Source organism: Anguilla anguilla, chromosome 10 (assembly GCF_013347855.1).
Source record: "Anguilla anguilla isolate fAngAng1 chromosome 10, fAngAng1.pri, whole genome shotgun sequence".
NCBI classification, from domain to species: Eukaryota; Metazoa; Chordata; class Actinopteri; order Anguilliformes; family Anguillidae; genus Anguilla; species Anguilla anguilla.
Window position 1 is genome coordinate 38,423,318 of NC_049210.1, and position 26,180 is coordinate 38,449,497.

Here is a 26,180-nt window from a genome sequence, read left to right on the forward strand (position 1 = left end):
GCGATTTCATTAATGGAAGTGCAAAACACTTTTAATACACAAGGCTGTAGAATGAGTTATGCAATTAAGCGAAGGTTTTCGATATTTTGCATAACCAGATAAAAGTTGCGCACTTCTAAACTATGGCATGCAACATTCCTCCAACCAAAGCTTCCATGAAATTGGAGAATAGTTCCAAATCCAGTAGTTCATCTCTTGAATGCCAAGACTGGGAATCACAAATCTTTGATTTAAAAAAAAATAATTGTGCGTATCACGATATCAAATGAAATGTGTACCATGGGTTCAAGGCTGCGCACAATGCTTGCCCATGGTACAATCTTCTGTCAGGTTCACCGACTACGATACAGAACACACTGGTGCCAAAACATCTACGTTCAAGTTTATCATTCGTAACAAGCTCAGATCCGAGTATACGACCTAATTTATCAGTCATCTATTAGAACATTAATTGATTTCTCATTCAACAAACAATTCAATTTTCATTTCTGTGCCAAAGGAGATTCTGGTTCATTCACGACTAGAATTAAAGAGGGTTTCCTTCTGTCATCGCGAAACGAAAACATTAATACGCTTGCGTTTCTCTTCAAGAGCGCTGGTAGAAAATGGAACACCACTGGCTCAAAGGACAAAGCATCGAAACAAAAGCACCACCACGGTTGCTGTATTATGCGGCTACATCTGTCACCAATTACCAAAACAGTAGCAACTAGTTTATTGCCACGACAACTTGGAAGCCTGGCTTGAGTTATTTTATTTTATTTATTTATTTATTTTTTAAATTATTATTAATGAAAAAGACTAGCCTATTGCAAAAGTCAATACCACAGAACTGCTTGTAACGGTGCTGAAGCAAAACTTACTGTGGGAGAGATGTTAGGGGGAAAAAGGACTACAGGCTATAGACTGATAGGCTATAGGCTAATATAGCCTAGACTACGGTACTGTTTGCGTTTTCTCTGTCTTGTTAGGCTACAACAATCCATTCGGCTTCATGGTGCGTCTTTCATACAGCCATTCTGTCCAGTGAACAACTCAGAGCAAGCCAAATAAAAAACGGACCAAGTGATCTCTCTTTTAGTGCAGTCAGTAGTCTGATGTCATTCAACACGAAATATACTTTCCATGATTCGCTTCTACCACAAGTTTAACGGCTTTCTCTTGCTTTTCTTAAAATTCACGATCAAAACATCGGAGCAGCGGGTGAGCAGAAATGATACACTACACAAAACAACTGCCCCTACTGAACAATGTTAAATCTCAGACTGATCCACGTGTCTCCTAAGTTGCAGTCGTCATTGTACTCAAATGTTCCTGAACTATAGGATGTCTTAAGAAGGGAATACTGGTGGGCTAATTCTTCCCAGTGACCACATCGCATGCAGTTATGGGATACGCGCAAATGAACAGAAACTTACTTTTATTCCGGAGTTATTCGTCTGACGGTGTTTCTGACATTAAACTTCAAGAGAAAAATGCAACCACGAAAGTCTGACGTAAACATTCGATCTGGCTGCAAGATAAATGAAGAGCATGTCGGAAAGGTATTCCAGTTCCGATCGAACAATCCAGGACAGTCTCCTGCAATATTTGCACGCTCCTTCTCCCACCTAGCAGTCACATCACTCTGGGAGGGGCCATCGCCTGTGATGAACGGTTATTTTGTCCAATGAGATATTCACATTAATGTATGGTGGGTGTTATATTATTTATAATGCCCAATCAGATTGTAAGCGCGGAAATGTATTAATATACAAGCACTCGTCAATATTGAAACAATGGTAACCCAATGTGATAGTATAAGTACCGGTTTGCTCCGTTTCTGTCACGCAAAGATTTTATTATTTAACTTTATAAAATATAATTCTATGAAAGCTTCGTGGAGAGTACTAATATGCCATAAATCGTTTTCTTAAAATATTTAATTTAGCCATATTTCCATGTTTCCATGTACGCCCCCGACCCCCGTATGAGTAAATTGTGGATTAGTCTTTATTGCCGATTTACAAAACTTAATGTTTATCTTTTAGTTTTGTTTTTACTAAAAGAGATTGGCACTTCAGTTTTAGTCATTGCCAAACTCAGCAACCAGTGTTTGTTAAGAAAAACCTAACATTTGCATTTCTTTATAAGTTGATGATAAGTGTTGACTGAAAGCATGCCATTGTGTTCTTTGAAAATGCAGGTATTTATAAACACACTGCTGCTCTGTGTAGACGATAGCAATGCATAAAGTTTAAATGTCGTCCTTTATTTGAAAACTGACCGTGCACTTTCTGTTGTAATGTAATTCATCTTTTTGCTACAAGTTGTAAAGGGTAAGAGCACATTTGGAAGTCGGTGCATTTATCAGTATCTGTGAAATGTGTGAACAGATTAATGTCCCTGACATTTCACTTCTCGCACTGTTTAAGTTTGTCTGAAGGGATTTGGTAAATATACTCGGTTTAAAGTGAAAAAGTGTTACCATTTCGTTCGTGTTTATAAATTTCTTTCTGGTGAGGTTAGAGGAAATGGTTGCTTGGGTAGATCACAGTGTTTAGCGTTCTTGTAGTTCAGCTGTTTCTAGGAAACCCGGCAGGAAAGCCCTCCTTCTCTGATGTGAGAACATTTTGTGAACAAGCTTTCCAAGCCCTCTTCACCTGTTCATCAGTTAAATAATCATATGTTTAACCCGCTCAGATTTAACAGACCTTATTTACTGTGCGCTACATTTGAGAACAATTGTCAGAATGGTCGTGTTTCAGCTTTTCGTCATAACCTTCAAAAAACGTTTCTAAAATGCATTATGAATGCCAGCTTCCTTCTGAGATTGTTCACAATGCACAAAAACACAACATGTTATTAACATGCTACACACAATCTCATTTCAAATTTTGTGTGCCTCTGTTTTCTGAAATAAACACAGTGGACACTGGCGTATGATTGTTTTTCAAATTGCATTCATTAGGACTGTACAGACAGGATACGTATATTCCACATTTCCATAGTTCTGTGCAAGGGTTACTGACTATTGTAATGTACAAATAGAAAATGAGGGGGGAGAAGACTCCTTAACATTGGGTAAATACTGTGTGATTTGCACAAGTGTCGCAAATGTGTTTCTCAATATGATCCCTGACCATTTGCCTTTTGACAGCAATTCTGCAGAATATGTGATCATTCTCCCTGTGCAGCCTGCTCTATTGACCATACCAGTTTAGCTAATTGATTATCAGACAATGCCTCATAAGAAACTAAATCAAAGCAAAATGTCACAATCTGAATAATCATGATCTTCACATACTTTATTCTTTTACTTTTTTGCTCTGAGAAACATCACAGGCCAATGAGTTGGAGTTGTTAGCTGTTTGTGAATCTGACCGGTTTTCATTTGCCCTTATTGGCTGTGACTCATTTGACTCATCTTTGCATCTTCTCAGACACACAGCACTGAATCACGCAGACCTGAAACAGAGCTCATCCAGTCCTACTGCTTGTTCCATAAAAACTATGGCACATTTTGAGAGACCCCAGTTTAAATTTTCTCCTGTCCGTGGCTACACCTTTCCACTCAGGAAGCACAGATACGATGCACAGCCTTCAATGGCTTCAGGTGGCTTTGGTTAGAAGAGATTCTATGCATTTTGTGTCATTTATTATTTCAGAGGAAGAACAATTAACTGGGTAGACAAGTGATGTTTCCTCAGATTGCTGGACACCCAGAGATTATTAGAGGCTATGGTTTCTGTGGGTGAGTACAATTCTGTACCTTAAAATGAAAATTAAAATATTCTAGATTATTCAGCAGTGTTACTAGAAGGTGCTATAGCCTGGAATGTACTATTCCTGTCATGTTGCTAAATGGGAAATAAATGTAGATTGACAACTTCCTTAATATAGCAGGTTCAAAAACTGAACTTGGTAAATCACCGACATGCCATGAAATCGCAAACGATGAAAGCATTGTAGCTGATTCATGATCATGCCATATATCACTGCAGACTACAGACCATAAATAAAACCAGTCCAACCAGTTGTTTTTAGGTTTGGGAAATGATCCAGAGCAGCTTCCGTTATACACAATAAATTTTCCCCTCTGCAATTTTCTGAATTCCCTTTATCAAGTTAATTACATCTTTGAGACATTAACTAGTTTATGGCCAAGCAGCAGCCTGTAATGCTGTAGAAGCAGATGTGATATGAATGGCAGTAGAAGCACTTAGTTCCTCTAACCAAAATGCGAGAGCTCTCTCTATGCTCTTTAATAATTACAAAAATACATATATTTTATTCTAATAGTTTTTCTTAATAATGCCTCAGGTCCCTCACAAAGACCCATCAAATGAACAGCAGTTTTCCCTGCTAAGTAACGTACTGTTCGATCGCCTTTCAAAAGACGTCCAAAAACAACTTCCTGGTGACATAACGTACAAAAACAACCGTGACTCCAGGTGGGCCCCCGAACAGGGGGCTTGAGCCGCACGTCCACGAACAAGGGAGGGCCTTTACAGGGCCAGGCTCCAGAGAGAAACACACAGCGTGACTGAGAGCCCTGCTCTTTTTCGCCTCATTGTTAAAAAAGTCCCCTTCATGTCGATGTGGCAGGTTTCTGGGCTCAACCCTCCAGCACACACACACACACACACACACACACATTGCTGGCGAAATTCCTGCCAATTAAAACTACATTTGAAGAAACGGCGAGCAGTCGAGCATTATTTTCCCCTAATTTTCTGCACTTCCTCTGTGCCATTCTCATGTAGTCCGCGCGTCGAGTTCGTGCCAAGACTAGCAAAATGCACATGTGCACAAACACGCGAAGAAAGCCGTGCGCTTTTCACCACTTCCTCAGAGCTGTGATTCACACAGACGGAGGTTCACGGCGAGTGCGGCCTCACTGCCGTCCCAACATGTTGCTTCATGCCTCGGTCCTCAGAGCCTCTTCTTAGTCCCGCGGGTTTCTGTGCTAATTTAGTGGGTGTGAATAAAGCCCGCGTCTGTCCACGGCAAGACCATCGTATCCTGAAGGAGAGATACATCCCACGCTGCCCTTCAACACCGTCCGCTCGGGGATATATTTTATTCTGTGGGTACCATCTGTGGGGCAGATGTGGAGGATCGGATCAGGCTGCTCAGATCAGCAGTGAGTGAAGAATATTTCACAACAGACAACAGATTGGCCACCTTCCTGGCTTCACTCTTCTACCATGCTTGCAATGTATGGTCCATAAGCCCTTGAAGAAACCCATCCATCCATCCATTTGCTATCTAACCTGCTCATTCCTGGCCAGGGTGGTCAGGGGACTTGAGCCTGTCCCAGCATGCACTGGACGAAAGGCAGGAATACACCCTGGACAGGCTGCAAATCCATCACAGGACCCACACATCATTCACTCACACACTCATACCTACAAGCAATTTAGAGTCTCCAGTTAGTCTGCTGCGTGTTAACTGTGGGAGGAAACCCAGAGTACCTGAAGAAAACCCATGTGGACATGGGGAGAACATGCAAACTTCACACAGAAAGGCCCCTGGATTCATACCCAGGACCTTCTTGCTGTGAGCGACAGCACTATCCACTGCACTGCCATAATACAGATATTTAAGAGCAATGGGAATCATTGTGCAGTCTCTTAACATAATTACTGAATCAAACACTTGCATCACATGAAAATACTTGAATAATGGATCTGGTTTAATGCCGTTAGGGGGCTGAAGACAGAAATACACACAAAAAAGACTTTCTAAAAAGAGACAAGTGGAAATAACCCAGCTATATCTCAACTGGTAAAAGAGCAGTAGAGTAGAAAGGCTTGCTTGGGATCTGTCCAGCTCTATTAAATTGCACAGAAATGCCCCCACATTAGAGAACCACATACCAGTTAACAGTCAATCACTGCTGCTTGGGCTGAATGTGTGGCCCTGTTTACCCCTTTAAGGTGCAAGCTAACACGTGTGATTAGAATGCTCTGAACATTCTAATGCTGATGTCACAATCACTAATGGTAATTGAAAGCAATGGAGTTCTAGAATGCTGATTTAGAATTTTGGAGAGAGAGAGAAAAAAACCTACTCTTCAAATGGTTAAGCTTGCTGGTACTTGGAACAAGGTAATCATGCAAACTATATTCAGCATATACGAGAGGAGACAGGGGCAGTGGCCATTTGAGAAGCCTAACATTAAAATGTTGTAAAAAGATCCGACCTGCGTAATTGGCAAAGTTCTAGTTGCCCATTGCTGCGGGCCCATCGTTCACCTGTGCGCATTTTGTGCGGTGACCGTGAAATTCCGCGACCGGCGCGTTACGCGTTAAATGACTGGTGCTAAACAGCCCGATTACCGGACAGCGTGATCTGAGGATGAAAGTAAAACCCTCGTAGTCATGAGGTCATAGTCACGCTAGGTATGTTTTAAGAACTCTTCTGCAGTGCCTTTGCTCATTATACAAGCACAGATCGCTTCTTCTTCTTTGCTGTGAGAAAAAACGCATGTGAACATAAAATAACACAGGAATACACGTGTATTTGGACTAAAGATTTCAGTTACACCTCATCCAGCAGACGTCATTAAATAACATTCCCGTGGGGGCGTGTTCACTTCAGCTGTTTTCCGGACGGTCACATCTCGACAAGGTAGTCATACCACGCGGGTATAGCCTATGCAATTTACCAGAGCGACTTGCACAAGATTATATTCTTTTGCATGCAGTCCATTTATACTGGGGGACTCAATATTTACTGAAGCAATTCGGGTTAACCTTGCTCAAGGGTACAAGGGTACAAGTGTCCCTTCTGGGAATGTTGAGTGGTGCTAATAAAGAAAGACTCACTCAGCTGAAGGTACTGGACATATTTGTCTGTGAACAGTTATACCTGGTGTTTTTCCATTAATTGAGGTTTGTTAGTAAAGGGGGAAAAATCATGCACATTTCCACATAAGCAGCTCAGAGGCCACAAGCATGATTAATACAGTAGGCCTTACACACACACACACACAGATATGGAAATACGGTGATGATGTTACTGCATTTTACATCCAATAAATGTACAGGTTTGTCTCGGTTCTTGGTACAGAAACCAAATCACTGCAGTTTCTAACACGTTCACGCACAGAAAAAATAATACTGTACATTCTGCTTTCCCCCCTCACACCACACATCAGATTGAAGACTGGGTTTTCATGGTGTGCTTTAAGCTCTTTGATACATGCGCAGCTTACATGATTTGTCCCTTTTAAAGAGTCAGATCCTCATCCCTGAGAAAAATATTGAAGCATTAAAGAAGGGTGCACACAATGACACTACAAACATAACCAGATATTTTTAAACCGAATGCTTACTCTGGGCTTGTTCATAGTGCTTTCTTTCCTACGTGTTATTTGAGAACTAGTGTAGGGGAGCGGCTGTCTGGGAGTGGGGGTGGGGTTGGGACTCAAGTTGCAAGGCAGTCTGCTGTAAAACGGGCATATTTGATAAATGACACAAGCAGGTTGGACACCCGCGGGCATCTCTGCTACCTTGGCAGAAACAAACAGCCTTCTGGACAAACATCCAGAAAAAAAGACAGCTCTCAACACTTCCTGCCAAGCATGTACACCTTCCACGTTTAATAAAAGACCATTCATAAACAGTCTTTGTATGCAGTCTCAACAGAAGGAAACGAGTGAAGCATTACAATAGCACTGCACACATGCACACACTCGCTGTGCAGGTTTTCTCTTGTACTGTAAAGATATTTTAGACACATTTAGACGGCAATTCTGGCCAAGTATTACATTAGGATTGTGTCCCATTTACATGAAGTTTTCCTTAAATTTGTTTCTTAATATAAAGGCTTTCAGCAGTATGTAGTTGCTGTGTAACACCTTTGTTCCAGAGTAGTCTTGGTGCATTGCTGCCGCATTAATATAAAGGTTCTCAGCAGTATGTACTGTAGTTGATGTTTAATACGTTTATTCCAGGCTGTCTTGTCGCATTGCTGCTGCATTAACATAAATGCTTTCAGCAGGATGCAGTTGCAGGTCCAGGGTTTTAAAGCAATGCTTATTTGATTAGGACTCTCGTCTAATCCCTCCTTCAGTGCAGAAATTTTCAGCATGCTAAACAGCCCTTCCTACCTTCCTTATTCTAGCACACTCTGAGGAACACAAGTCTGCCGAAACAGCAGTTTTCAAGTAGTCACTCGATAAGAGGAAGGATTGTGTGGGGCGCCAGGGGATCACACTACTGACCCTGTATCCATAAATCCATGTTAACCATCATTCTCCAGCAGCGAACTTTATGGCAGCCTTGCCCTACGGTCGTGACAATAAACCCTAACTTTCGGGGCGTGCCGCATAAACCCCCGGACATCCCCCCAGTATCTGCAGCTGCTTGTGACCTTGAGGAACATCTGTGCCCTCTCTCCCCCCCCTCCATGCCCCCTTATGCACCTCCTGCAGTTGGACAGTAGACCCCGTGTGCAGGCCACGTGCCAGCTGATCCTCGGAGTGGGGGGACGGAGCTCCGAACTTCACACTGGCCTTCCGTAACAGCATAACGGTTCCCAGGTGCGTGGCACGTTCTGATGCTCCCCACACTGCTAATGGACAGCCAGCGTCCAGCAGGTTCCACTAACAGACAGCGTCCTTCCAGCGAGTTCTGCTAACGGACAGCCAGCTTATAGCAGGTTCCGCTAATGGACAGCCAGCGTACAGCAGGTTCTGTTAACGGTAAGCCAGCATCTAGCAGGTTCTGCTGACGGTAAGCCAGCATCCAGCAGGTTCTGCTAACGGTAAGCCAGCATCCAGCAGGTTCTGCTAATGTACAGCAAACTTCCAGCAGGTTCCGCTAATGAATAGCCAGCTTCCAGCAGGTTCAGTCAGACCTCCTTCGAAAACAGTTGCTGTGGGCCACCTCAACAAATGATTCATCTAGAGACCACAACTAGGCCACACAGGATACGTTTGTGGTTTAGAGCCCGGATACCGCGCACGTTTATCCTGAGGCTCCTGCACCAGCCCGTGAGCATCACTGTCAGCCCAATCCGCCCCTGTGGCCATGTCAAGAAAAAAAAGCCATGTTTGCCCTGAACAGTTAACCAAGATCTCAATGGGTAATTACAGCCAAGTACCCTTACTGAGAACCTAGCAAGCCTACAGCTTAATGGAAAATAAATGATGGCTTTTAAGAGGTTTACAGCAAGACAGATTAGGATCATTTCAAATACCTTTAACTATTATTAACAGTTATGATTCGAGTGGCCAGCCCATCAAACCAAGGTGAGAGCGAGTTCACGCTCGAGTTCTCTGCAGGGGGATAAATATGACTGATCCCTATTGACTGGGAGACACTGGGGAGTCACAGCATCCAGTCAGCCAGACCACTCTGACTTAAAACGTGAAAACAGGCCCAACCACCATGTGACTGAAGGACATGTTTAAATCATAATGAAATGCCAGATTAAGGGGTGCGTTTCAGGCACTTCAAGATCTGAGTTTATTGTACGGTAAAAAGCAAGTATACAGATTAGAGATCCCTTTATTCTCAAGCCTACAGTTATACACGTTATCTCGGATTCCTTTACTCCAAAAGCCTGAAGGAAAACTGACCCAAAAAAAAACAAAAAAAAACTGTAAACCCAACTGACAAGGGGAAAAAAAACCCAAGCCCAGAATCAGTACTGATCCAAATGTATTGCATACATGAATTTATGGGTAGCAGTGAACAAGCCAAAATTACAGAATGTAGCACATTGCAAATAAAAAGCAACAGGAAATGTTAATGACTTTTAAAAAATGAAGAAAAAAAAACACCTGACTAAAATAAAGATGATGACATCAAGAAATTATGAAAAATATGAAGTGTGAGAATGAACCGTTAAAAGTAGGAAACACTTGTGTACTGTAACTGGAAGAGTTCCTCTCAAAAAAAAATTGAAAATGGCAAAATTGGTCAAAGGCTTTCTTTAGAGTAACTTTCATAACACCCCCAACGGCTTTAGTGCAAGGACACTGGGGCAAACATAAAGGCAGATGGAAATCCTTACTGGTGTACTCCATTTTACACTTAACCACGACACCCCAGGCTGTGGCCAGCAACGTCTGGGCCTGTGGCAACCAGTGAGGCTAGAACTCAAAAAGGCCTGGTGACAAGGGGCGTGGCTGCACAACCGATTATTTACAGAATACACCGGAATGCGACTCATCCCCACTTCTATTTAACCTGTGCTGTGTAGGCAACAAGCAGCTATGTTGGCTAGATTCATACTTCATTCGTTGTGATTATTTCAAAGTTAGAAAAATAAACAGGCTGTAGATTTCGGCGATGCGACTGACACACACAAACAAGAATCTCCGGGACATACAGAACGAAAATCACATTGAAATGGGTCTCTTTATCGTTAATGCACACAAGGGGAGAAACAGGAACAGGAACACAAAGGGAACAATCGTGGGATTAATGTTTGCTTTTCCTTGAATGCCAACTCCCCGGAATTAAAAAAAACAAACAAAAAAAAAAAAAATCCAATGGCATATCCATAATTTGACAAAATGTATGGTACCTTCCTTCCTCGTCTCAATGCAGACCTGTACACTGTACAGTGTGCAAGCAGCATACATGAATCCTGTTTTAATAAACCATAGACGCTTCTTGAAATATTTGTCTTCAGAAAGACATTCTCAAACAAAATAATAATAAAATAAAATAAGATTTTATGATACAATTGCCAGATTGTCTGTCGTTTCCAATTAAGTGATCTGTTGTGCTGTAAATGTAATTTGCACATACGCCACAAAAGAGTGGAGATTTTTATTAGCATTTCATCAATACAGCTGGGACACGTTTCGCATATAATATGAAATCGAGTTACCTTTCCGTGTACAAACGTACACCCGAGCTGAAAGCCGCCCTGTCAAAGAAAAATAAATCTGTCCGGGGAAAATACAAGGTAATCATTTTTATTATTCAGATCATCTTTCAGTCAGTTGGCTTTTTTCTGAAAAGGTGCTGCCCACAGTGGATTTGAATGGAACCCGAAGTGCGCCGCTCGAGTTTTTGTCAGAGTAGCAACGCGAGCAGCCAATCGACACGTCTCGTGGATGAAAGGGCGAGGGAGGGGGGGGGGGGGGGGGGGGGTGCACCTACAGGGACTGACAACGAGAGCCAGGAGGACGCGTCCGCAGAGTTCGAGACCCGTCGCGGTGCCGAAAAGGACAACGGAGCCGACCAACATGGCCGACGTCTCAACCTCAGGGTCCGCCGGTCCACGCCCGTTCGTTCGACTCTGTCTAAACCGTTTTTTTCTCCCCCCTCCCCCCACCCCCCCGTCGTTAAACGCGACCTCCGCCGCCGTTCCCGGCTCATTTGGTGAAGGCCGCCACCACGGCCCACAGGAGCTCGTTGGCGCCGCTCTTGGCGCTCTCCCCCTCGGGCTCCAAGTCCAGCAGCACCCGCACCCTCTTCATGGCCAGGTCGTACTGGTCGTCCACCAGCGGGGCGAAGGCGTTCTCCAGCACGTCGGACGAGTGCGCCAGGAAGATGAGGGCCAGCAGGCGCTTGTCCATGCGCAGAGGGTCGTTGACCCACTTCTCCAGCACCGCCTCCTGGACCTTCTTGATGAGCCGCTGCTTGATGTTGTTGTTGGTGAGCGGGTGCGTGGTCATGTCGAAGAGCAGGAAGTTCTGTTTCTCCGTGGTCAGCACGCCCTTCTCCACCAGGTTCTTGGCCAGCCGCTCCCGCACGTTCCGCAGCTGGTAGTGGAGCTTCAGGGGGTTCCACGTCTCGCCTGTGGAGCGAGCCAGAGACAAACACGTAGCGCTGTGAGCAGGGAGAACGTGAGTAAAGCACAGTATCACTACAATACATTCAGCAATGCTTACAGTTAAGAGGTCATTCATCAAAAATGTATTGCATGACTTTGTGGCCATTAACTGCATGAGACTGGAATCAATGGTTCGGGGAAAACTACCAGAACAAAGCGTGTCAATCATAATCCATGTGGAAATGGCAGTTATAAATCAAATACCAATCATCAAAAAGGCTTACTGAAGCACTTACTGAGTGTAAGCTGAGCCCTACAGCCCAGACTCCGTGAGCCTGTAATGTCATTAAACAATTATGATCAGGGCCAGGATATGCACTGCAATATTCTTTTCACAGGGAAGGATGGACTTAGTTTGAATATGGTAGTCAGCTGCTGTCAATGAGAGTTTGGCCTCTAGCCAGTGCTAGTTCTTCTGTGTAGCCCGTAGTGTGGAAAACAGGCTTGTTCCTATGTCAGCGTATGCTCTCAGGGTGATGAAGGGATGGAAGGCTGCAGTAAAAGTAGTCTGTGCAAATGGGAGGAAAAGTCACAAATGGACAGGTTCCAGACCAAAATCAAAAGCTTATTGGGAACCTCAGGGCCTGTAAATTCAGTGCCGTTTTAGGGAGGGCATGCAAGGACAGGGTCGTTATTACACCCCCCCTCCAGCAGCTCTGTCAGCAAGGCACTAAAGAAAGATGAGCAAACTCACAGTGCGATACCTCTGCCAGAAAAGGCTAGGCAGCGTAAATCAGTTCAGTGACTGAACGCCACATACCGACGGACCAATTAAGCGCAGATTATCACAGCACTACGGCAGATGGCCATGTGCTAATCAGGACTCGAGGTAAAGGGGCATGCCGGGCTTAAATGGCTAGCTCCACACCCAAAATTACACTCGGTCTTATGGCTGCTGCAAGCACTGGTCACTGTTGCTACAACCACATTGAGTGCTGCTAGAATCACACCATGAGAACAAACTGGCCTCAGATGACGACGAACACCAACAAATCACTGTGAGGATTTAACTGACAATTTTAGGCCCAACGGGAAGTTAAGTAACATTACACAACATTAGGAGTGAAAAAAACCCACTCCGGGAATGTCTCTTGTACAAAATCTATAAAAGAGGCCCATCTTTTTTGATCGGCTTAAGGTTGCCGAATAAATGAGCATTACTTTTCCAGATTTCAGAACCTTCAGAACATGAAACTGGGCCTACTTTTAATTTGAAATAAATCAAAGGACAGACTGTCTGAAACTTCCTATAAAGAGCTGGAAATGATGTCGGATGTGGTCTTACGGCGTCTCGTAACACGAACGTTCTGCAGAGCGCCGCTTTCTGTGATCCCCCCCCCCCCCCAAAAATAAGCCCTTATCTCAGCGGGATAGCGTGCCTCGTAGCCCTGGCGAGGGGAACAGCCCATAAACGCGCTCGGTCGCACGCCCCGATGCCTCCTGGGTCCCATCAGAACGCTGCGGCTCCGCCCACCTGCGGCGTCAACGTGACCTTTGACCCCAACACCGAGGCTGGGTTGTGTAACTTCCTGACCGCGCGCGCGGACAGAACGACCCCAGTTGCCCAGCAAAGTCCTGTTTGCGAACGCAAGAACATCTGAGATCGCTCTCTGGAGTCTGAAAAGCCCTGGAATAAATATTCTCTTTGGGGATCAAACAAACTGTGGAGCAGAACTCCTCCTCTAACAAGTTTGAAATACTTCCCAAAAATGTTCCAAAGATGTGGAAAAAAACACGTCATGTTAAATAAAAATAAGACCAAATAATATTTGTATATATTTGTCCATCAGTGGAGCAAACGGAACTATTTCCAGCACTCCTCGGCCACCTGCTGATAAAATGTTAAAAGCACACAACGTCGCCTGAAACTACTCCCTGAAAGAACTTGGCTGGGCCAAAATTGCTGTAAAGGTAAAACTATGGAGCTACACTAACTCAACACATTCTGCTGTCACAGCTTTTAATGGGGAAGCAGGGAGAAATGAATGACACCTCACAGCAAGGTCACAAAGATCGAAAACCCGCCAACAGCATTTATACCTGGGGGAGAAAATATAGTAGCAGGTAATGAAAGAGAATGCAGCTGTCACCCGATACAAAATCCTCAATTTCCGCGAGCGCCTCGAATCGACAGACTTTCAGATGCTGCGCGAGTCGTAGCTGCTGCATTTCTCGCATTCCACTGGATCAGCAAGTTACAGGAGGCCTTAAGCAAGGCTAAAATGCCTGAGCTGGAGTGAAAAGGAAGAGATTTTATTGTTTTGACTGTATTTGTTGAGTGTGAACCTGTATGTATGATGCGAGTGCAGTTTCATGCCTACCTGTATCAGTACGATTATGAGTGTGTATTTAATTTAATGTTGGTACATGCCTAACTGTATCAGTGCGGTTATGAGTCTGTATTTAATTTAATGTTGGTACATGCCTAAATGTATCAGTGTGGTTATGAGTGTGTATTTAATTTAATGTTGGTACATGCCTACCTGTATCAGTGTGGTTATGAGTCTGTATTTAATTAAATGATGGTACATGCCTACCTGTATCAGTGCGGTTATGAGTCTGTATTTAATTCAATGTTGGTACATGCCTACCTGTATCAGTGTGGTTATGAGTCTGTATTTAATTAAATGATGGTACATGCCTAACTGTTGGTATGAGTGTGTTTATTAGTGTGGGTGTGAGCCTGTATGTAGCGCCCAGCCTCGCTCACCGCTCAGCAGCTCGATCCAGCTCTGCACCGTCTCTGGCGGCTGCGTCTCTTTAATGTGTTTCAAAGCTTCGTCCAGCAAAACGTCCCCCGTCGGAGCGTCCGACTTGCATATCACCTAGCAACGGCAAAGGAAAAGGCTTCGTTACACAACGCGTGCGGTCGAACCTCACTGCAACGTACCACAAAAACACCAAAGGGTGGGGGGACCCGAAGCAAAGTGGGAGGGCCTGGATCAGGGTGGGGGACCCATCCTGACTGCAGCAGGGTTCTTTCTCCCTCTGAGTGGCTGCAGACTGCGGAGGAGAGGTGCGCTGCAGAGGCTGTTTGGTCTCTGCCTAACGGACCCTGACCCACAGTCAGGCGCTTGGCGCGCGCCGCGGAGGCGTCCCTGCCCCGGCCAGGAGGGGGCTGTGGGTAAGGACGCCCTCCACGCGCCCGTGTTCCGCCCTGAGCTGCGAGCCGGGGACGCGTTTAACGGAGGACGCGCGGGGTGGGCTAACGGTGCCCTGCCCTACAGAAAATCTGCATTTCTCATCAGTTTCACAGCAAATAGAAAAATCAGGCGCTTGTACAAGAACAGTATCACAGAACCTCTTACACACAAAGTTCATTCTATTGGCCATGTCCACTTTAATACGTGACCGTGTCCTCTGTTATGGCCTACTTATTACACATTTCATATATCACATTTTTCTGACACTCTCTGGCTTAGGAATGGGTGTGAAACCGTGACTTGGGCATTAGTTTATAAGCCTGAGGATTGTGGGTGGAAATCCAATGTGGGATGCCGCATTGTACAGAACACTCCAATTAATACAGTGCAAACAACATAATTATTAAATAAAGGAATGACGGAGTCTGAACCGGCAGGATATTTTTCATATTCATCATATACTAAATTTAAAAAAATCATATTTAAGAAAACTACGTATTATAGCAGTTGTGTGTGAAATAGAGAAGTCAGTGAATGCCTTAGATTACGTTTGATCTAATGATACATGAACACTGTGAACCATTTTATAAAATGAGATGCAATGATGTGACGGCAGATTTGCTTCAGTGGTTTGATCACTGGTAGGAATGAATAAACTAGAATACATCTGGCTGGCCTGCATTTCAGACCTGAGACGATTGCAAATCAAATTACTCCCTCTAGTGGCCATGAAAGGAAAAGTCCAGCAGGTAATGCATCAAACACTTCACAATATTCAATACGACCTGTCCACAATGTAGGTTCACCTTTACATTTGCAAACTATTTCAGAATGAGTTTTGGACTTCAGCTTCAAACCACAACCAATTCAGTGTTGCAAATGTTCGTTTTACAGGTGAGAATAGACTAAAACTGCAGTCAGCCCCATTTCCCTAAACAAACGAAACGCAATACAGAAACAGGGCAAAGGGCCCAGGGGTCGAGTAAAGTATGTCTGAAAAGCATGGCACTGTTACGAAGAAAGGAGCTTTTAACAAATACCATTAGTCCATTAGTCCTGTGGTTGGGAAATTGTTTTAAGGCCAAATATGATGGAAAAGACTGCTGTCTCTTCCACTGCTGTGCACAAAGTTCAGTTCTGAGTCTCAAACCACAAGCATTGACAAATATATCAGACTAGCATGTAACATAAAGGAATGTCTTAATCACTAGAAAAGTAATCATTTATCAATTGTTTTTCTTTCTCAACATTCTTCAGACTGAATGATCACAGATAGCATTTGGCTATATCTAAGCACTGGAGATGACTCATAAGTAATAAAGAAATACTCAACAATAGTGTAGGTTCAAAACTGAATGTGATGCAATCACAACCATGATAAAATTCCTGAGAGTTAAAGTGTTCAGATAAACAAGGATCACCCCAAGGATATGCTGGGACACACAGAAACTGATAAACTGCTCATATGCACAAATTCAGATACAGAACTCACACATGCTTACAGACAAACACCTCAGACACAGGCAAATAACACAGATTCTCATCAACACTACAGAGGGACAGACAGACAAAAAATACTTTATACAAACAAACACTATGTAGTGTGTACCACCAGAAGCAGACAGGCTCAGGGAACTGCGTTGCTCACACTCACACTCACACTCACACTCACACTCACACTCACACTCACACTCACACACAGGGGCAGAGACCCACCTTCCTGGCCAGCAGGCTCTTCCGGCGCATTCCGCAGGCCTCCAGCTGCAGCCTCCCTCTCAGCGCCAGCTCGATGAGCATGCAGCCGCGCAGCCCCGACGAGATGCAGTCGTTCCAGAAGGACGTGTAGCCCTGGCGACACAGAGAGAGCCGCGTGAGGCCCCGCGCAGGAAGTGATGTCACCGCAGCGCTCTGATACGCTCAGAGGAACGAGCCGGAGCAGTCCGAGAACTCTCCGCGCTTACCCTGACAGGGCCCCTCAGCAGAGAAAGGTACGTGCGTTTCTAAATCAAAATCGCTTCGGTCTCATTCCTGTTTGTGATAAACTCAGGTGCCCCATGCCATTTGACTATCCAAATTTAACAGTTAGAGGCTAAAAGATGAAACCTTGAACTGCGTGTGTGTGTACATGTGTGTGTGCGTGTGTTTGTGTATGCGTGTTTGCATGTGCATGCGCCATCTTACCTACAGAGAAATGCTTAAATGTATTACTATAATGTATTGTAATGCATATCTACTGAACTACAATCCCTAATCTGGACTATACCATCATAGTAATGGGATGGGGGGGGGGGGGGGTCTTATACCTCATGTTTATGGTGAATTTTACAGCAGCTTCTGCAGTCTACAGCAGCTTCACGCTGCTGGAGGCGAACAAGGCCAGCATTGTGAGTAGGTCCAGGCAGGGGCAGAATCACTGTGTAACACCAGCAGACCCCCCCCCCCCCCCCCCACACTTTCCCCGTCACACAGAGGCCCGGTTCATACTTCCAACGGCACAGAGCCGTAACAAGCGCAAACATTCCCCGGACGCTAAAACGGCCCCGCTTTCCCACAAAGCCAGGTATTCAAACCTCCGTAGCGAGTCAGGAGCTCCAGGGGCAACTGCAGCGGCGAGGTTCAATCTTTCCCCCACTGGTTCCTGCTCAGTGTAATAAACAGCGGTCTGTCGTGGCTGCAGGGGGTGGCAGAGGAGTCGACTTAAGTTCCGTTTCGGGAACAAGGAAACGCGCGGTTTGCCCCAAAGGTCAAATTTCAAGAGCCTGGAGTTCGATTCCTTTCCCGCACTTTGTGACCTTTCCTGTCGTGCGCGCTGTGCGCCGTATCGCAAAGCGGCGGGCGATTTTCAGAAACCGACGCGGCCGTAACTTTGCGAGCAAGCGGCCTCTCCGAAGGAGGCCCAATAAAACAAACGTGAAGAGTGAGTTACGAGCCGACAGCGGACGTTGTGAAATACTCTCCGCGCGAGGGTGCAGTTTTAATTAAACGCCTTTTGGGTTTTTTGGGCGGGCTGAAGGCGCAGTGCAGGCCCATGTTTCAGTGCACAGCTCTGCTAACTCCCGCCCTGTACTACTCCAGTTTAACATGAGCTGAGCTGCACGGCTTTTTCTCCCACCTATTCATGGGAAATTAAATTTACAGATCGGCATCTGCCATCGAGCCTGTAATGATGTCTCTCCCAGTAAACAGCTCTCTGTAGCTGTGCTAGCTGGATCGAACCGGCGTCCAGCTAAAGGCAGCCTATCCAAACGCGGCTGTGGAACTTTCCCTGAGGTTATGTCTGCCATTTGCCACTGAATTTTTTTTTTTTTTTTTGCAGTGACGTGATGCTTAATTACTTGCCCAACTGGAAATATCAAGACCCGTTACAGCGTGACTGAACAATGAATAACAATCTTTTACACACCTCACTATCTCTGTAACAGCCAATGAGTGAAGAAGCCAAACACCCAGGGCTATAATTTGGGCGAGAGTGTTTTGATGAGCTAACAGTGTAAAAATGGCCTCTGAGCATGGAAACAGACATGACTGCTCTGGATGCCCTCAGCTCACTGCAGTGACATCATTTCCTGTACAGTGCATTTAATATACGAGTAAAAGCAGTGCATTTAATATATCCAGCTAAGAGCAATGCATTTAATATATCCGTGTAAGAGCGGGACATTTAATTTATCTGGGTAGGAGCAGTGCATTTAATATAGGCTATATGCACTGCCAGGAAATGAGCGAAGCTCCCCTAATTAATAATGGACAGAAACTGTTATCACCGGGTCAGGGCTCTACGCTGACATTTTTTCCAGTTGAAACATTTAGGAGCACTCCAATACATTCCACTTAGCGGATGAGCATGATTACAGACAAATGCGAATGTCTGTGACTGAGTGACTGAGTGATGAAGTTACACCATTGGTCGGCCGGTCCAGCCATATACTAGGTTTTGACCTGGTCTTGTTTGTTTACAGTTCACACACATCAACTTTCAGGAGCAAATGCTCCTAAAATGGGAGCACTGTAGAGCCCTGCAGTTTCATTTCTCTTAACAGCGCTGGCTAGCTTAGCACTGACTGGCTTTCAAGAATTATTCAAATGTATTCAGACCGTAATTCACTCTGTCGAGTACTTTGCATTACTTTAAATCATGCAGCTAAACCCTGAGCTACGTTCAATCAGGAGAATACAGTAGGCCTTCAAACACAGACTATGCTGTGCTGTCAATCAAGCAAAAACACAACAAAAAGAATAGATGCAGGCTCATTGAAAGCTTGCGCTGTTCTGGGGCTGCGCTACAGGTGAAATCTCAGCAAGAGCCGAGCGCCAAGTGGCTATTTATAGGGTGCAGTCGTGGAGCGGGAAGCTGCTGGTCTGAAGCAGCAGATGCGGTGATGGAAGAGGATGACCTCCTCAGAGCTGGGCTAGAGGGATGCCGGAAAGAGAGAGAGAGAGAGAGAGAGAGCAGGGGAGGCTGGGAAAAGACCGCTGTCTGACAGTCTCAGCGGTCCCCGCCAGGCTGCTCCCTGCCGAAAAAGCCAACTCAACAGATGGCCATGGCATCGAGGCTGCCATTTGAAGTTCTGCCTCTTTACCAGTCCACAAAGAACTACAAAGACCAAGAAGAAGAAGAGGGGGCACAGTGGTCCGGTGGTTAACACTGTTTCTTCACAAGGAGGTGTTTCCAGGTTCTCCCTGTGTTCGCCTGGGATTCCTCCGGGTACTCCAGTTCCCTCCCACACCCAAAGACGAGCGTGTCGGGTTGGGTACGCTCCTGCCATTGCCCTTGACCAAGGCACAGGCCTCAGAACCGGAGTTGGTCCCCAGGCGCTGCACTCTGGCTACCCACAGCTCCTAAGTAACTAGGATGGGTTAAAAGGAGAGGAGAAATCACCCCACAGGGCTCAATTAAGTGTATCTTATCCAATCCATACGTTCATTTTTCACAGGCCTTGCGTCCTAACCAGTTGATGGACTTGTCCGCCCCACATAATGTGCCTGACAGTTTCAACTGAATCCGGGTCCTGACAGCCACTAATTTTCCTGTGAGTCCAGAATGGTGTTCTAAGTGGTCAATTAAGGTAATTGGTGCGGCTAAGCAGCTAAAAGCAGGCGAGCGCTAGCGATGCTTTCCTGTACCGGGGCTAGGGTCCTGTATTTCCGCTCCAGGTTGTAGCAGCCTGTACTCCAGCGGAAATCCGACGTTCATCTCTACATCTGGTCTATGCATGAGATAAAAGCAGAAGGGGACAAATTATAGTGGGGTTTTGTGTCCTCAAAACAAATCATCACATTAACCGAGTAGAGAAAAACCAGCCAGTTGGGATAATGGACAAAGCTACCACATACGAATTCCCAAACCTGCAGTGCAAAGCCAAACTGGGGCGATGCGTGGAGATGGACAACACATCTCATAAACAAAGCCTTCTATTTCAGGCCCTGGGAGACTGAACAGTTTTAAAAGATTCAAATGTTCGAATTACAGCCCCCTTCTTTTTCATTTGGCTCACGTCCCCGTCGTTAATTAAACCAGTGAAAATATCGCGAGCAGAATGTAGACAGGGCCTCTTGAGCAGTGAGTCATGTAAAGCAATCGTTTTTTGGTTTCCGGCCAAAATTAGTTCTCGTTTATATCACGTTTTCGAAAAGCAACAGCTGCTCCTCAAGGACAATCTTTACTCTGTTAGCCAGGCTTCCATAGTAACTGACGCTTGTGACTTCAAAGCTTGCAGAGTCAATCCTCAGGTGAATAATGTTGATATGGATTATGAATAGACTCTGGCTTGGCTTATGTTCTTGGCCAGACGTAATGAACATCTTTCGTGCATTTTTTTTTCTTCAAAGCAACACCTGGAAAGTTCTCTCATCAATCTACAATGTCCAGGAGCTCCCTCAAGCTCATCATTCTTATTAATGAATTACTGAACAACTCTGAACATTTCCTTTTGATTTTCTACAGGAACAAACCTACACTGAAACTTTGCACACACACTCACACAGAGAAGATAAAAAGAAATTTACAAAGAACTGTAGAATAACTATCTCTGGGAATTCATAAATACATTTTGCTAGGTGCACTTTAAATTTTACATTTTGGAGGATTACATGCATACATTTACATTCTCATAATAATCACAAAATTCCAAAATCCCTTGGAGCTTAGAAGAGAGAAACTGCCTTTTTTCCATATATACTGACCAAAAAGACAAAATATTCAAATTAATTGATAGCCACAAGGACAATGCAGAGTTACTGTGTACTGGCGACAGACAGCGGTATGCTACGAGTGAATGAGCAGACCTGCAGATAGATGCAGGAGGCTACACTCTCGGCTATAGTGAAGCACAGCCTCTGCCAACAGCTCAAATGTGCTTCACTATGTATCATTTTCAAATAAACTACAGCTGCATCAAACAGACACTGCCACTACTGATCAGATAAGATGACCGTGTCACTAGTGGGCTGAATAACTGTTAAACGGGATTCTCTATTGTCAGAATAACACATCAATCAAATGCGAAAGGAGACGATATAATGTGGGCTGTCATTGACAGCACTTTCACCGGAGTGCATCCGTTCAGATCCGTTCATCATGAAGAGTCAGGCAGTTCAAGGCGTGCGTCAACACAGCCATTTGCAAACGTAATAGACAATATACCCAGCAATACCACACATCTTATATCCCTCCAGCAAAGATCATGTGTAATCAGATGTTCAGATGTCCACGCAGTATTTGTGTTACAGCGCACACCTGTTCAAGCATGAAAATGACCACAAATCCACTGGAGGAAGCCAAGAACAAAATGGATCCCTGCTTCTAAGAAGGACTTCAGTGAACGCCGGGCTACTGCTGAAAACAATTAAAATAATGGCGCACGGTTAAAAATAAAAGATCACAGTGACACTTTAGCAAGACGTAAGACTTAAAAGCATATGCAAAGAGTCTCTATCTTCTTTAAGAGTCAATAAAACACAAATGGACTGGCTGTGTGACGAGTTTGGACAAATATTTGCAGAGAGGCCATCAACTGATGCAACGGTGAAACGGAATGTTCCAGCGCAGGCAAAAAAACAAAAAAAAACAATTAACTTCACACACGAAGCTGCACGAAAAAAGACACCCGCGAAAAGAAGAAAAAATATCACCAAAAAGCCATTAGTGACCCCGAGCAGCCTATAGCTATATGTCAGTGGGAAACTACAGAGACACAGTGTCTGACTCAAAATAAGAAGTGTGTACATTGTGTATAAGTAAGGTCTACTGAGGCCTCGGCTTTTGGGAACAGACACGCTTCCTGCTGGACTTGTGTGTAAATTAAATATGTCAATGTCCAGACAGAGAGAGAGAGAGAAGCTCGCAGGCTAAGATTATTCTACTCAATATTGCATGGGTGAAAAAGGCCCGTTGCACAGAAGACTTCTGAAGCTCTTTGGAGACGGTGACTCAAAGTGCTGGGTAAGCAGAAAAGTGTCTCTCAGAAGAGCTGACTCAGTCCTGACCTGGAGAGGAATAGAAATGGGTACTTCCACACTTACTTTGGTGTCAACAGACAGATCTCATGTGGCATTCACACATTACTGCCTCCACTGGTCCCCAATCTAACAGTTTAGCAGACGTCTGTATTCGATGCAAGAAGGATACATGAAAGCTTGATTTTCTTTCTCTTAAACAAGACGTGATAATGAATACTGTAACAGATGCTTTAAAATTAGTTTGTTGGATGCACCGGCCTCTAATTGGGAAACATTCGCAGCTATGCAGGATAAACAGAGCCAACTGTTCAGGAACAGATAGATGTGCCAAATTCACAATTCTGCAGCGCTCACTAAATTAGCAACAAAGTCTCAGTCTACAAAGTTAGACACAGAGAGTAGCCTACATGCTACAGTGATAATGCCAGCTGATGGGATCAAATAAGGTGAACTAGGGGTGGACAGTATGATTAAATTATAATGCAACCAGTGCTCCAAGCCTTGATTAGCATCAGCTGAAAAGAAGTAATCTATATTGCTGTGTATATATGGAACCAGCTGCTCCAATGTTTCCCGATTATGAAGAAATCATTAAAAGTTATAAACTGACAAACTGACGTTTAACTCAGCTACTGCACAAAATTCATGAGAACCAGCTAAACGATTGTTTATTTAGCACGCCGTTATGATTCCGTTTATTTCTCATATTGACAGAAAATATTGCGGCGTGTATAGTGCAATACCACACCCGGAATAAACCTATTTCCCACCCCCGCAGAAAGCCACGCATGTTCACAGAACATCCACAGCACATTTCTTGGAAACCTTTATCTTGCAAGTGCCCTGAGATGTAAAAATATGGGTCAGGCATGACCCCGGAAACATGAACGCTGTGAGTGCTGTGAGTCAGTCTGGATAAGTTAATATTACAGCTTTACACCGATTGCTTGGCTTTCTGTGCATGCATGCATACCCGTCACCAAACGCCCGCTTGTAAAGGAATCACAGATGTTATCATATGTCTTACAGGAGAGAGAGCACATGTGTTTCTAAGCTGAAAAATTTTGGTGCACTCTAATGCATCCCAATTAGTACGTGCGCTCCTAAATAATTTTCTCTGTTAGGACACATCGAAGTTCAGGCGCAAATGCTCCACAAAAGGAAGTACTGTAGAACCCTGGAGCGTTATCTTTGAGTAGCAAACAGAAGACTGTGCAATCACTGTGGAGATAAACTTTCAAATGATAAGCAACCAGTAAAAGCTTCATCAACAGATACCGCATACCACTCCTTACAAACAAACCAAATTTGCAGACCACGCTTACAGGTACACATTTCGACTTTGGTCTTAAAGTGATCAACTGATGTTGTGAACGTGCTTCAAGCTTCATTCAAACATACAGAGATAAAATAACAGTCTGGAAGTGATAATTCTGCAGCATAACTTAGATCCATTTTTCCAAAGCAAGATTTGTCCAGCCCGATATAGCCCATTCAAATCTGTTGATCCAGAGTAACCGAGGGCACAACCTTTATCAAAATTATCTTAATATCAACACTTTCAAATAACTTCAAAAGGCATTTACTATAACTTGCTTCTGACAAATATCAATCTGAAACAAATTCCACTGACATCAAAGGACACAACATTCAAAACAGGCCTCTGTGCAGTTCCATGTACTGCCTTTGCTACATGGTGGAGAATGACCACTGAACAGAACAAACAATCCTGCTTTTAAAGAATTGGAGAAATTAACCTTTGTACTGTAAATATCGCACAGCAAGTGATCAATGCATCTGAGGGCAGGAGCGTAACATTACAGTAGAAAATGAGTGACTCATCGCACTGACATTTGGATGTGTGCTATTAAACTTTTAATTTACCCTGGACTTAAGGCGGTTCTCCTACTCAATGCACTACCGAGTCAAGACCAGCTATCCTTGGATTAGAAGGGTTAATTAGAAGCGTTATTAAAATCAAAAATAAAATGGAAGTTCCCATTTGGGCATCTTTCCTAGACATAATGGACAGTTTTACATAAATGCCACCCGGCCCCCCTGCCAGCACTGAAAAGCACTCCTTAAGTGCTAATTTCCCAGAACACAGTGCACAATGCACTTGTTGTTCTCTAGCACCCTGTCAAGAGCGTAGCTCAAGAGACCAGATAGCACGGAGACCGTGTGCTACACAGTACCGCTCACTAGAGTAAGGTTTAAACCGGGAGAAAGATCAGGAGTCAGCCAGATGCAGGACACCTCCAAATGAAAACTGGAGAAGTGTCATGACGAACGCTCACATACTTGGCAGAAAAGAAAAATCCAAAATATTGAATAAATGTATGCATGTATGTATGTGACAGTGCAGTGAGAGTACCGAAGTGACATGAAGATTACAATGAAGACGTGTAACGTTAACAGTGTCTGTCTGTCTGGTTGGGTAAGTATTGACGGGTGGGTACTGTGGGAGACACTGCCCGTCATTAATATTTACATTAACATTATTAACGTCAGATTACTAAAGTGTGTGAATTCCTGCTCAACAACACATACATGGTTGGAACATTAATCGATAACCCCCTGTCGTTCAAGTAGCAAAGTCGAACGATATCATGGCAATGTTGGAAATCTAAAATCGCACATAGCTAGTCTAGCAAAACTTGGCTAGCACCCGTTTAGTACAGCTAGCTTATCTAAACAACCATCATAATAGCAGGACGTTTGCTGCTAGCCATCCGCGATCACAATTTGCAGATAGCTGCGGCCACATAACGTTAGCCTGTGCAGCAGCACCGTTTACGTCTGGCTAACGTTTACTAACTAGTCTAGCTAACGCTAGCTTTCTGCTTGTATTCCCACTTCGAAAACAACCCTCGTAAGCGACAGTTTCTCAACGCTATGTAAGCCAACATTACGAAGTTACAGTTCTAATGTCACACCCGAGTCTAAAAAATTAACATTAACTATATGAATACATTTTTGCTGGCTAGGTAGCCAACTAGCAGGCTGCCAAGCGGACAGTAGTTCGAGAATCTGTAGCTAGCAACAGTAGATTCCGTAGCTCCTGAATCGACTGTAGCTAGCTTAGCTAACTCGAACTCAATTTCTTGCTATTAAATATGTCAAATATTAAACCTCTCGGTCTTTCAGTCCCAGAAGCAACACCTCCTCCATCAGAGTGAGTCGGGTTTCTTTGGAGTCTCCCTTGTCATCGTCTTCCTGTTCTTCCCCGCGACGGGCCTCGAAGTCCTCTTCCCCGGATCCTCTCTCCTTGTCGGCGACGGCGCTACGAGAGGCCTCGGTCCGCCTCTGCACCAGGCCTGAACTCCGCTGGCTGAGGGAAGTCATAGTCTGCAGAGTCCTAACAACACCGAAAACACGAAGCCACAGATGTCGTCTCAGCTGCGATTAAATCTCTTTAAACTTAGCGAAACATAAATAGGTTCAAACGGGTGCCTTTACCACAGTTACTGAATTCGGTACTTGAAACCGTTAGAGGCAGCCCAACCTCTCCCCCTTCTCCTATCTCCCTCCACTCCTTTCTCCGTCTTCGAGTAGTTTTGCCCAATATGGCGGAGAACGATGACGACAGCAGTGGATGTGGCACTTGAGCTAACGTTACGCCCAGGTAACACAAACCATATGGGGGCGCGAGCAAGCTGGCCTCATTACTTGGTCGAGGCAAGGTAACGTAGTAAATACAAGGTAAATTGTGTTTACGAGTGTATGCTCCTACGGAAAACTAATACCCCCACCCCCGATTCTAAACAAATCAACACTGTACTACAAAACATTATA

General features: G+C 44.4%; 2 protein-coding genes across 3 annotated transcripts in view; both read right to left on the bottom strand.

Moving 5' to 3' along the window:
• Positions 1 to 1,588, bottom strand: part of pdzd2 (PDZ domain containing 2) — a 91,158-nt gene extending 89,570 nt beyond the window's left edge. For both annotated transcript variants that reach the window (XM_035379411.1, XM_035379410.1), the window contains exon 1: positions 1,419 to 1,588. The gene's annotated coding sequence lies outside the window, so the exon portion shown is untranslated. The remainder of the gene's footprint in view (positions 1 to 1,418) is intronic.
• A 9,168-nt stretch (positions 1,589 to 10,756) lies between these two features.
• On the bottom strand, positions 10,757 to 25,986 carry LOC118206567 (Golgi phosphoprotein 3-like). The gene is made up of 5 exons (XM_035379382.1): positions 25,845 to 25,986; positions 25,518 to 25,743; positions 16,644 to 16,775; positions 14,495 to 14,609; positions 10,757 to 11,748 (listed from the first exon to the last, which is right to left on the bottom strand). The coding sequence occupies exons 2-5, from the start codon at positions 25,728 to 25,730 to the stop codon at positions 11,324 to 11,326; spliced, it is 885 nt and encodes a 294-aa protein (XP_035235273.1). The 5' UTR covers positions 25,731 to 25,743; positions 25,845 to 25,986; the 3' UTR covers positions 10,757 to 11,323.
• Positions 25,987 to 26,180: the final 194 nt, after the last annotated feature.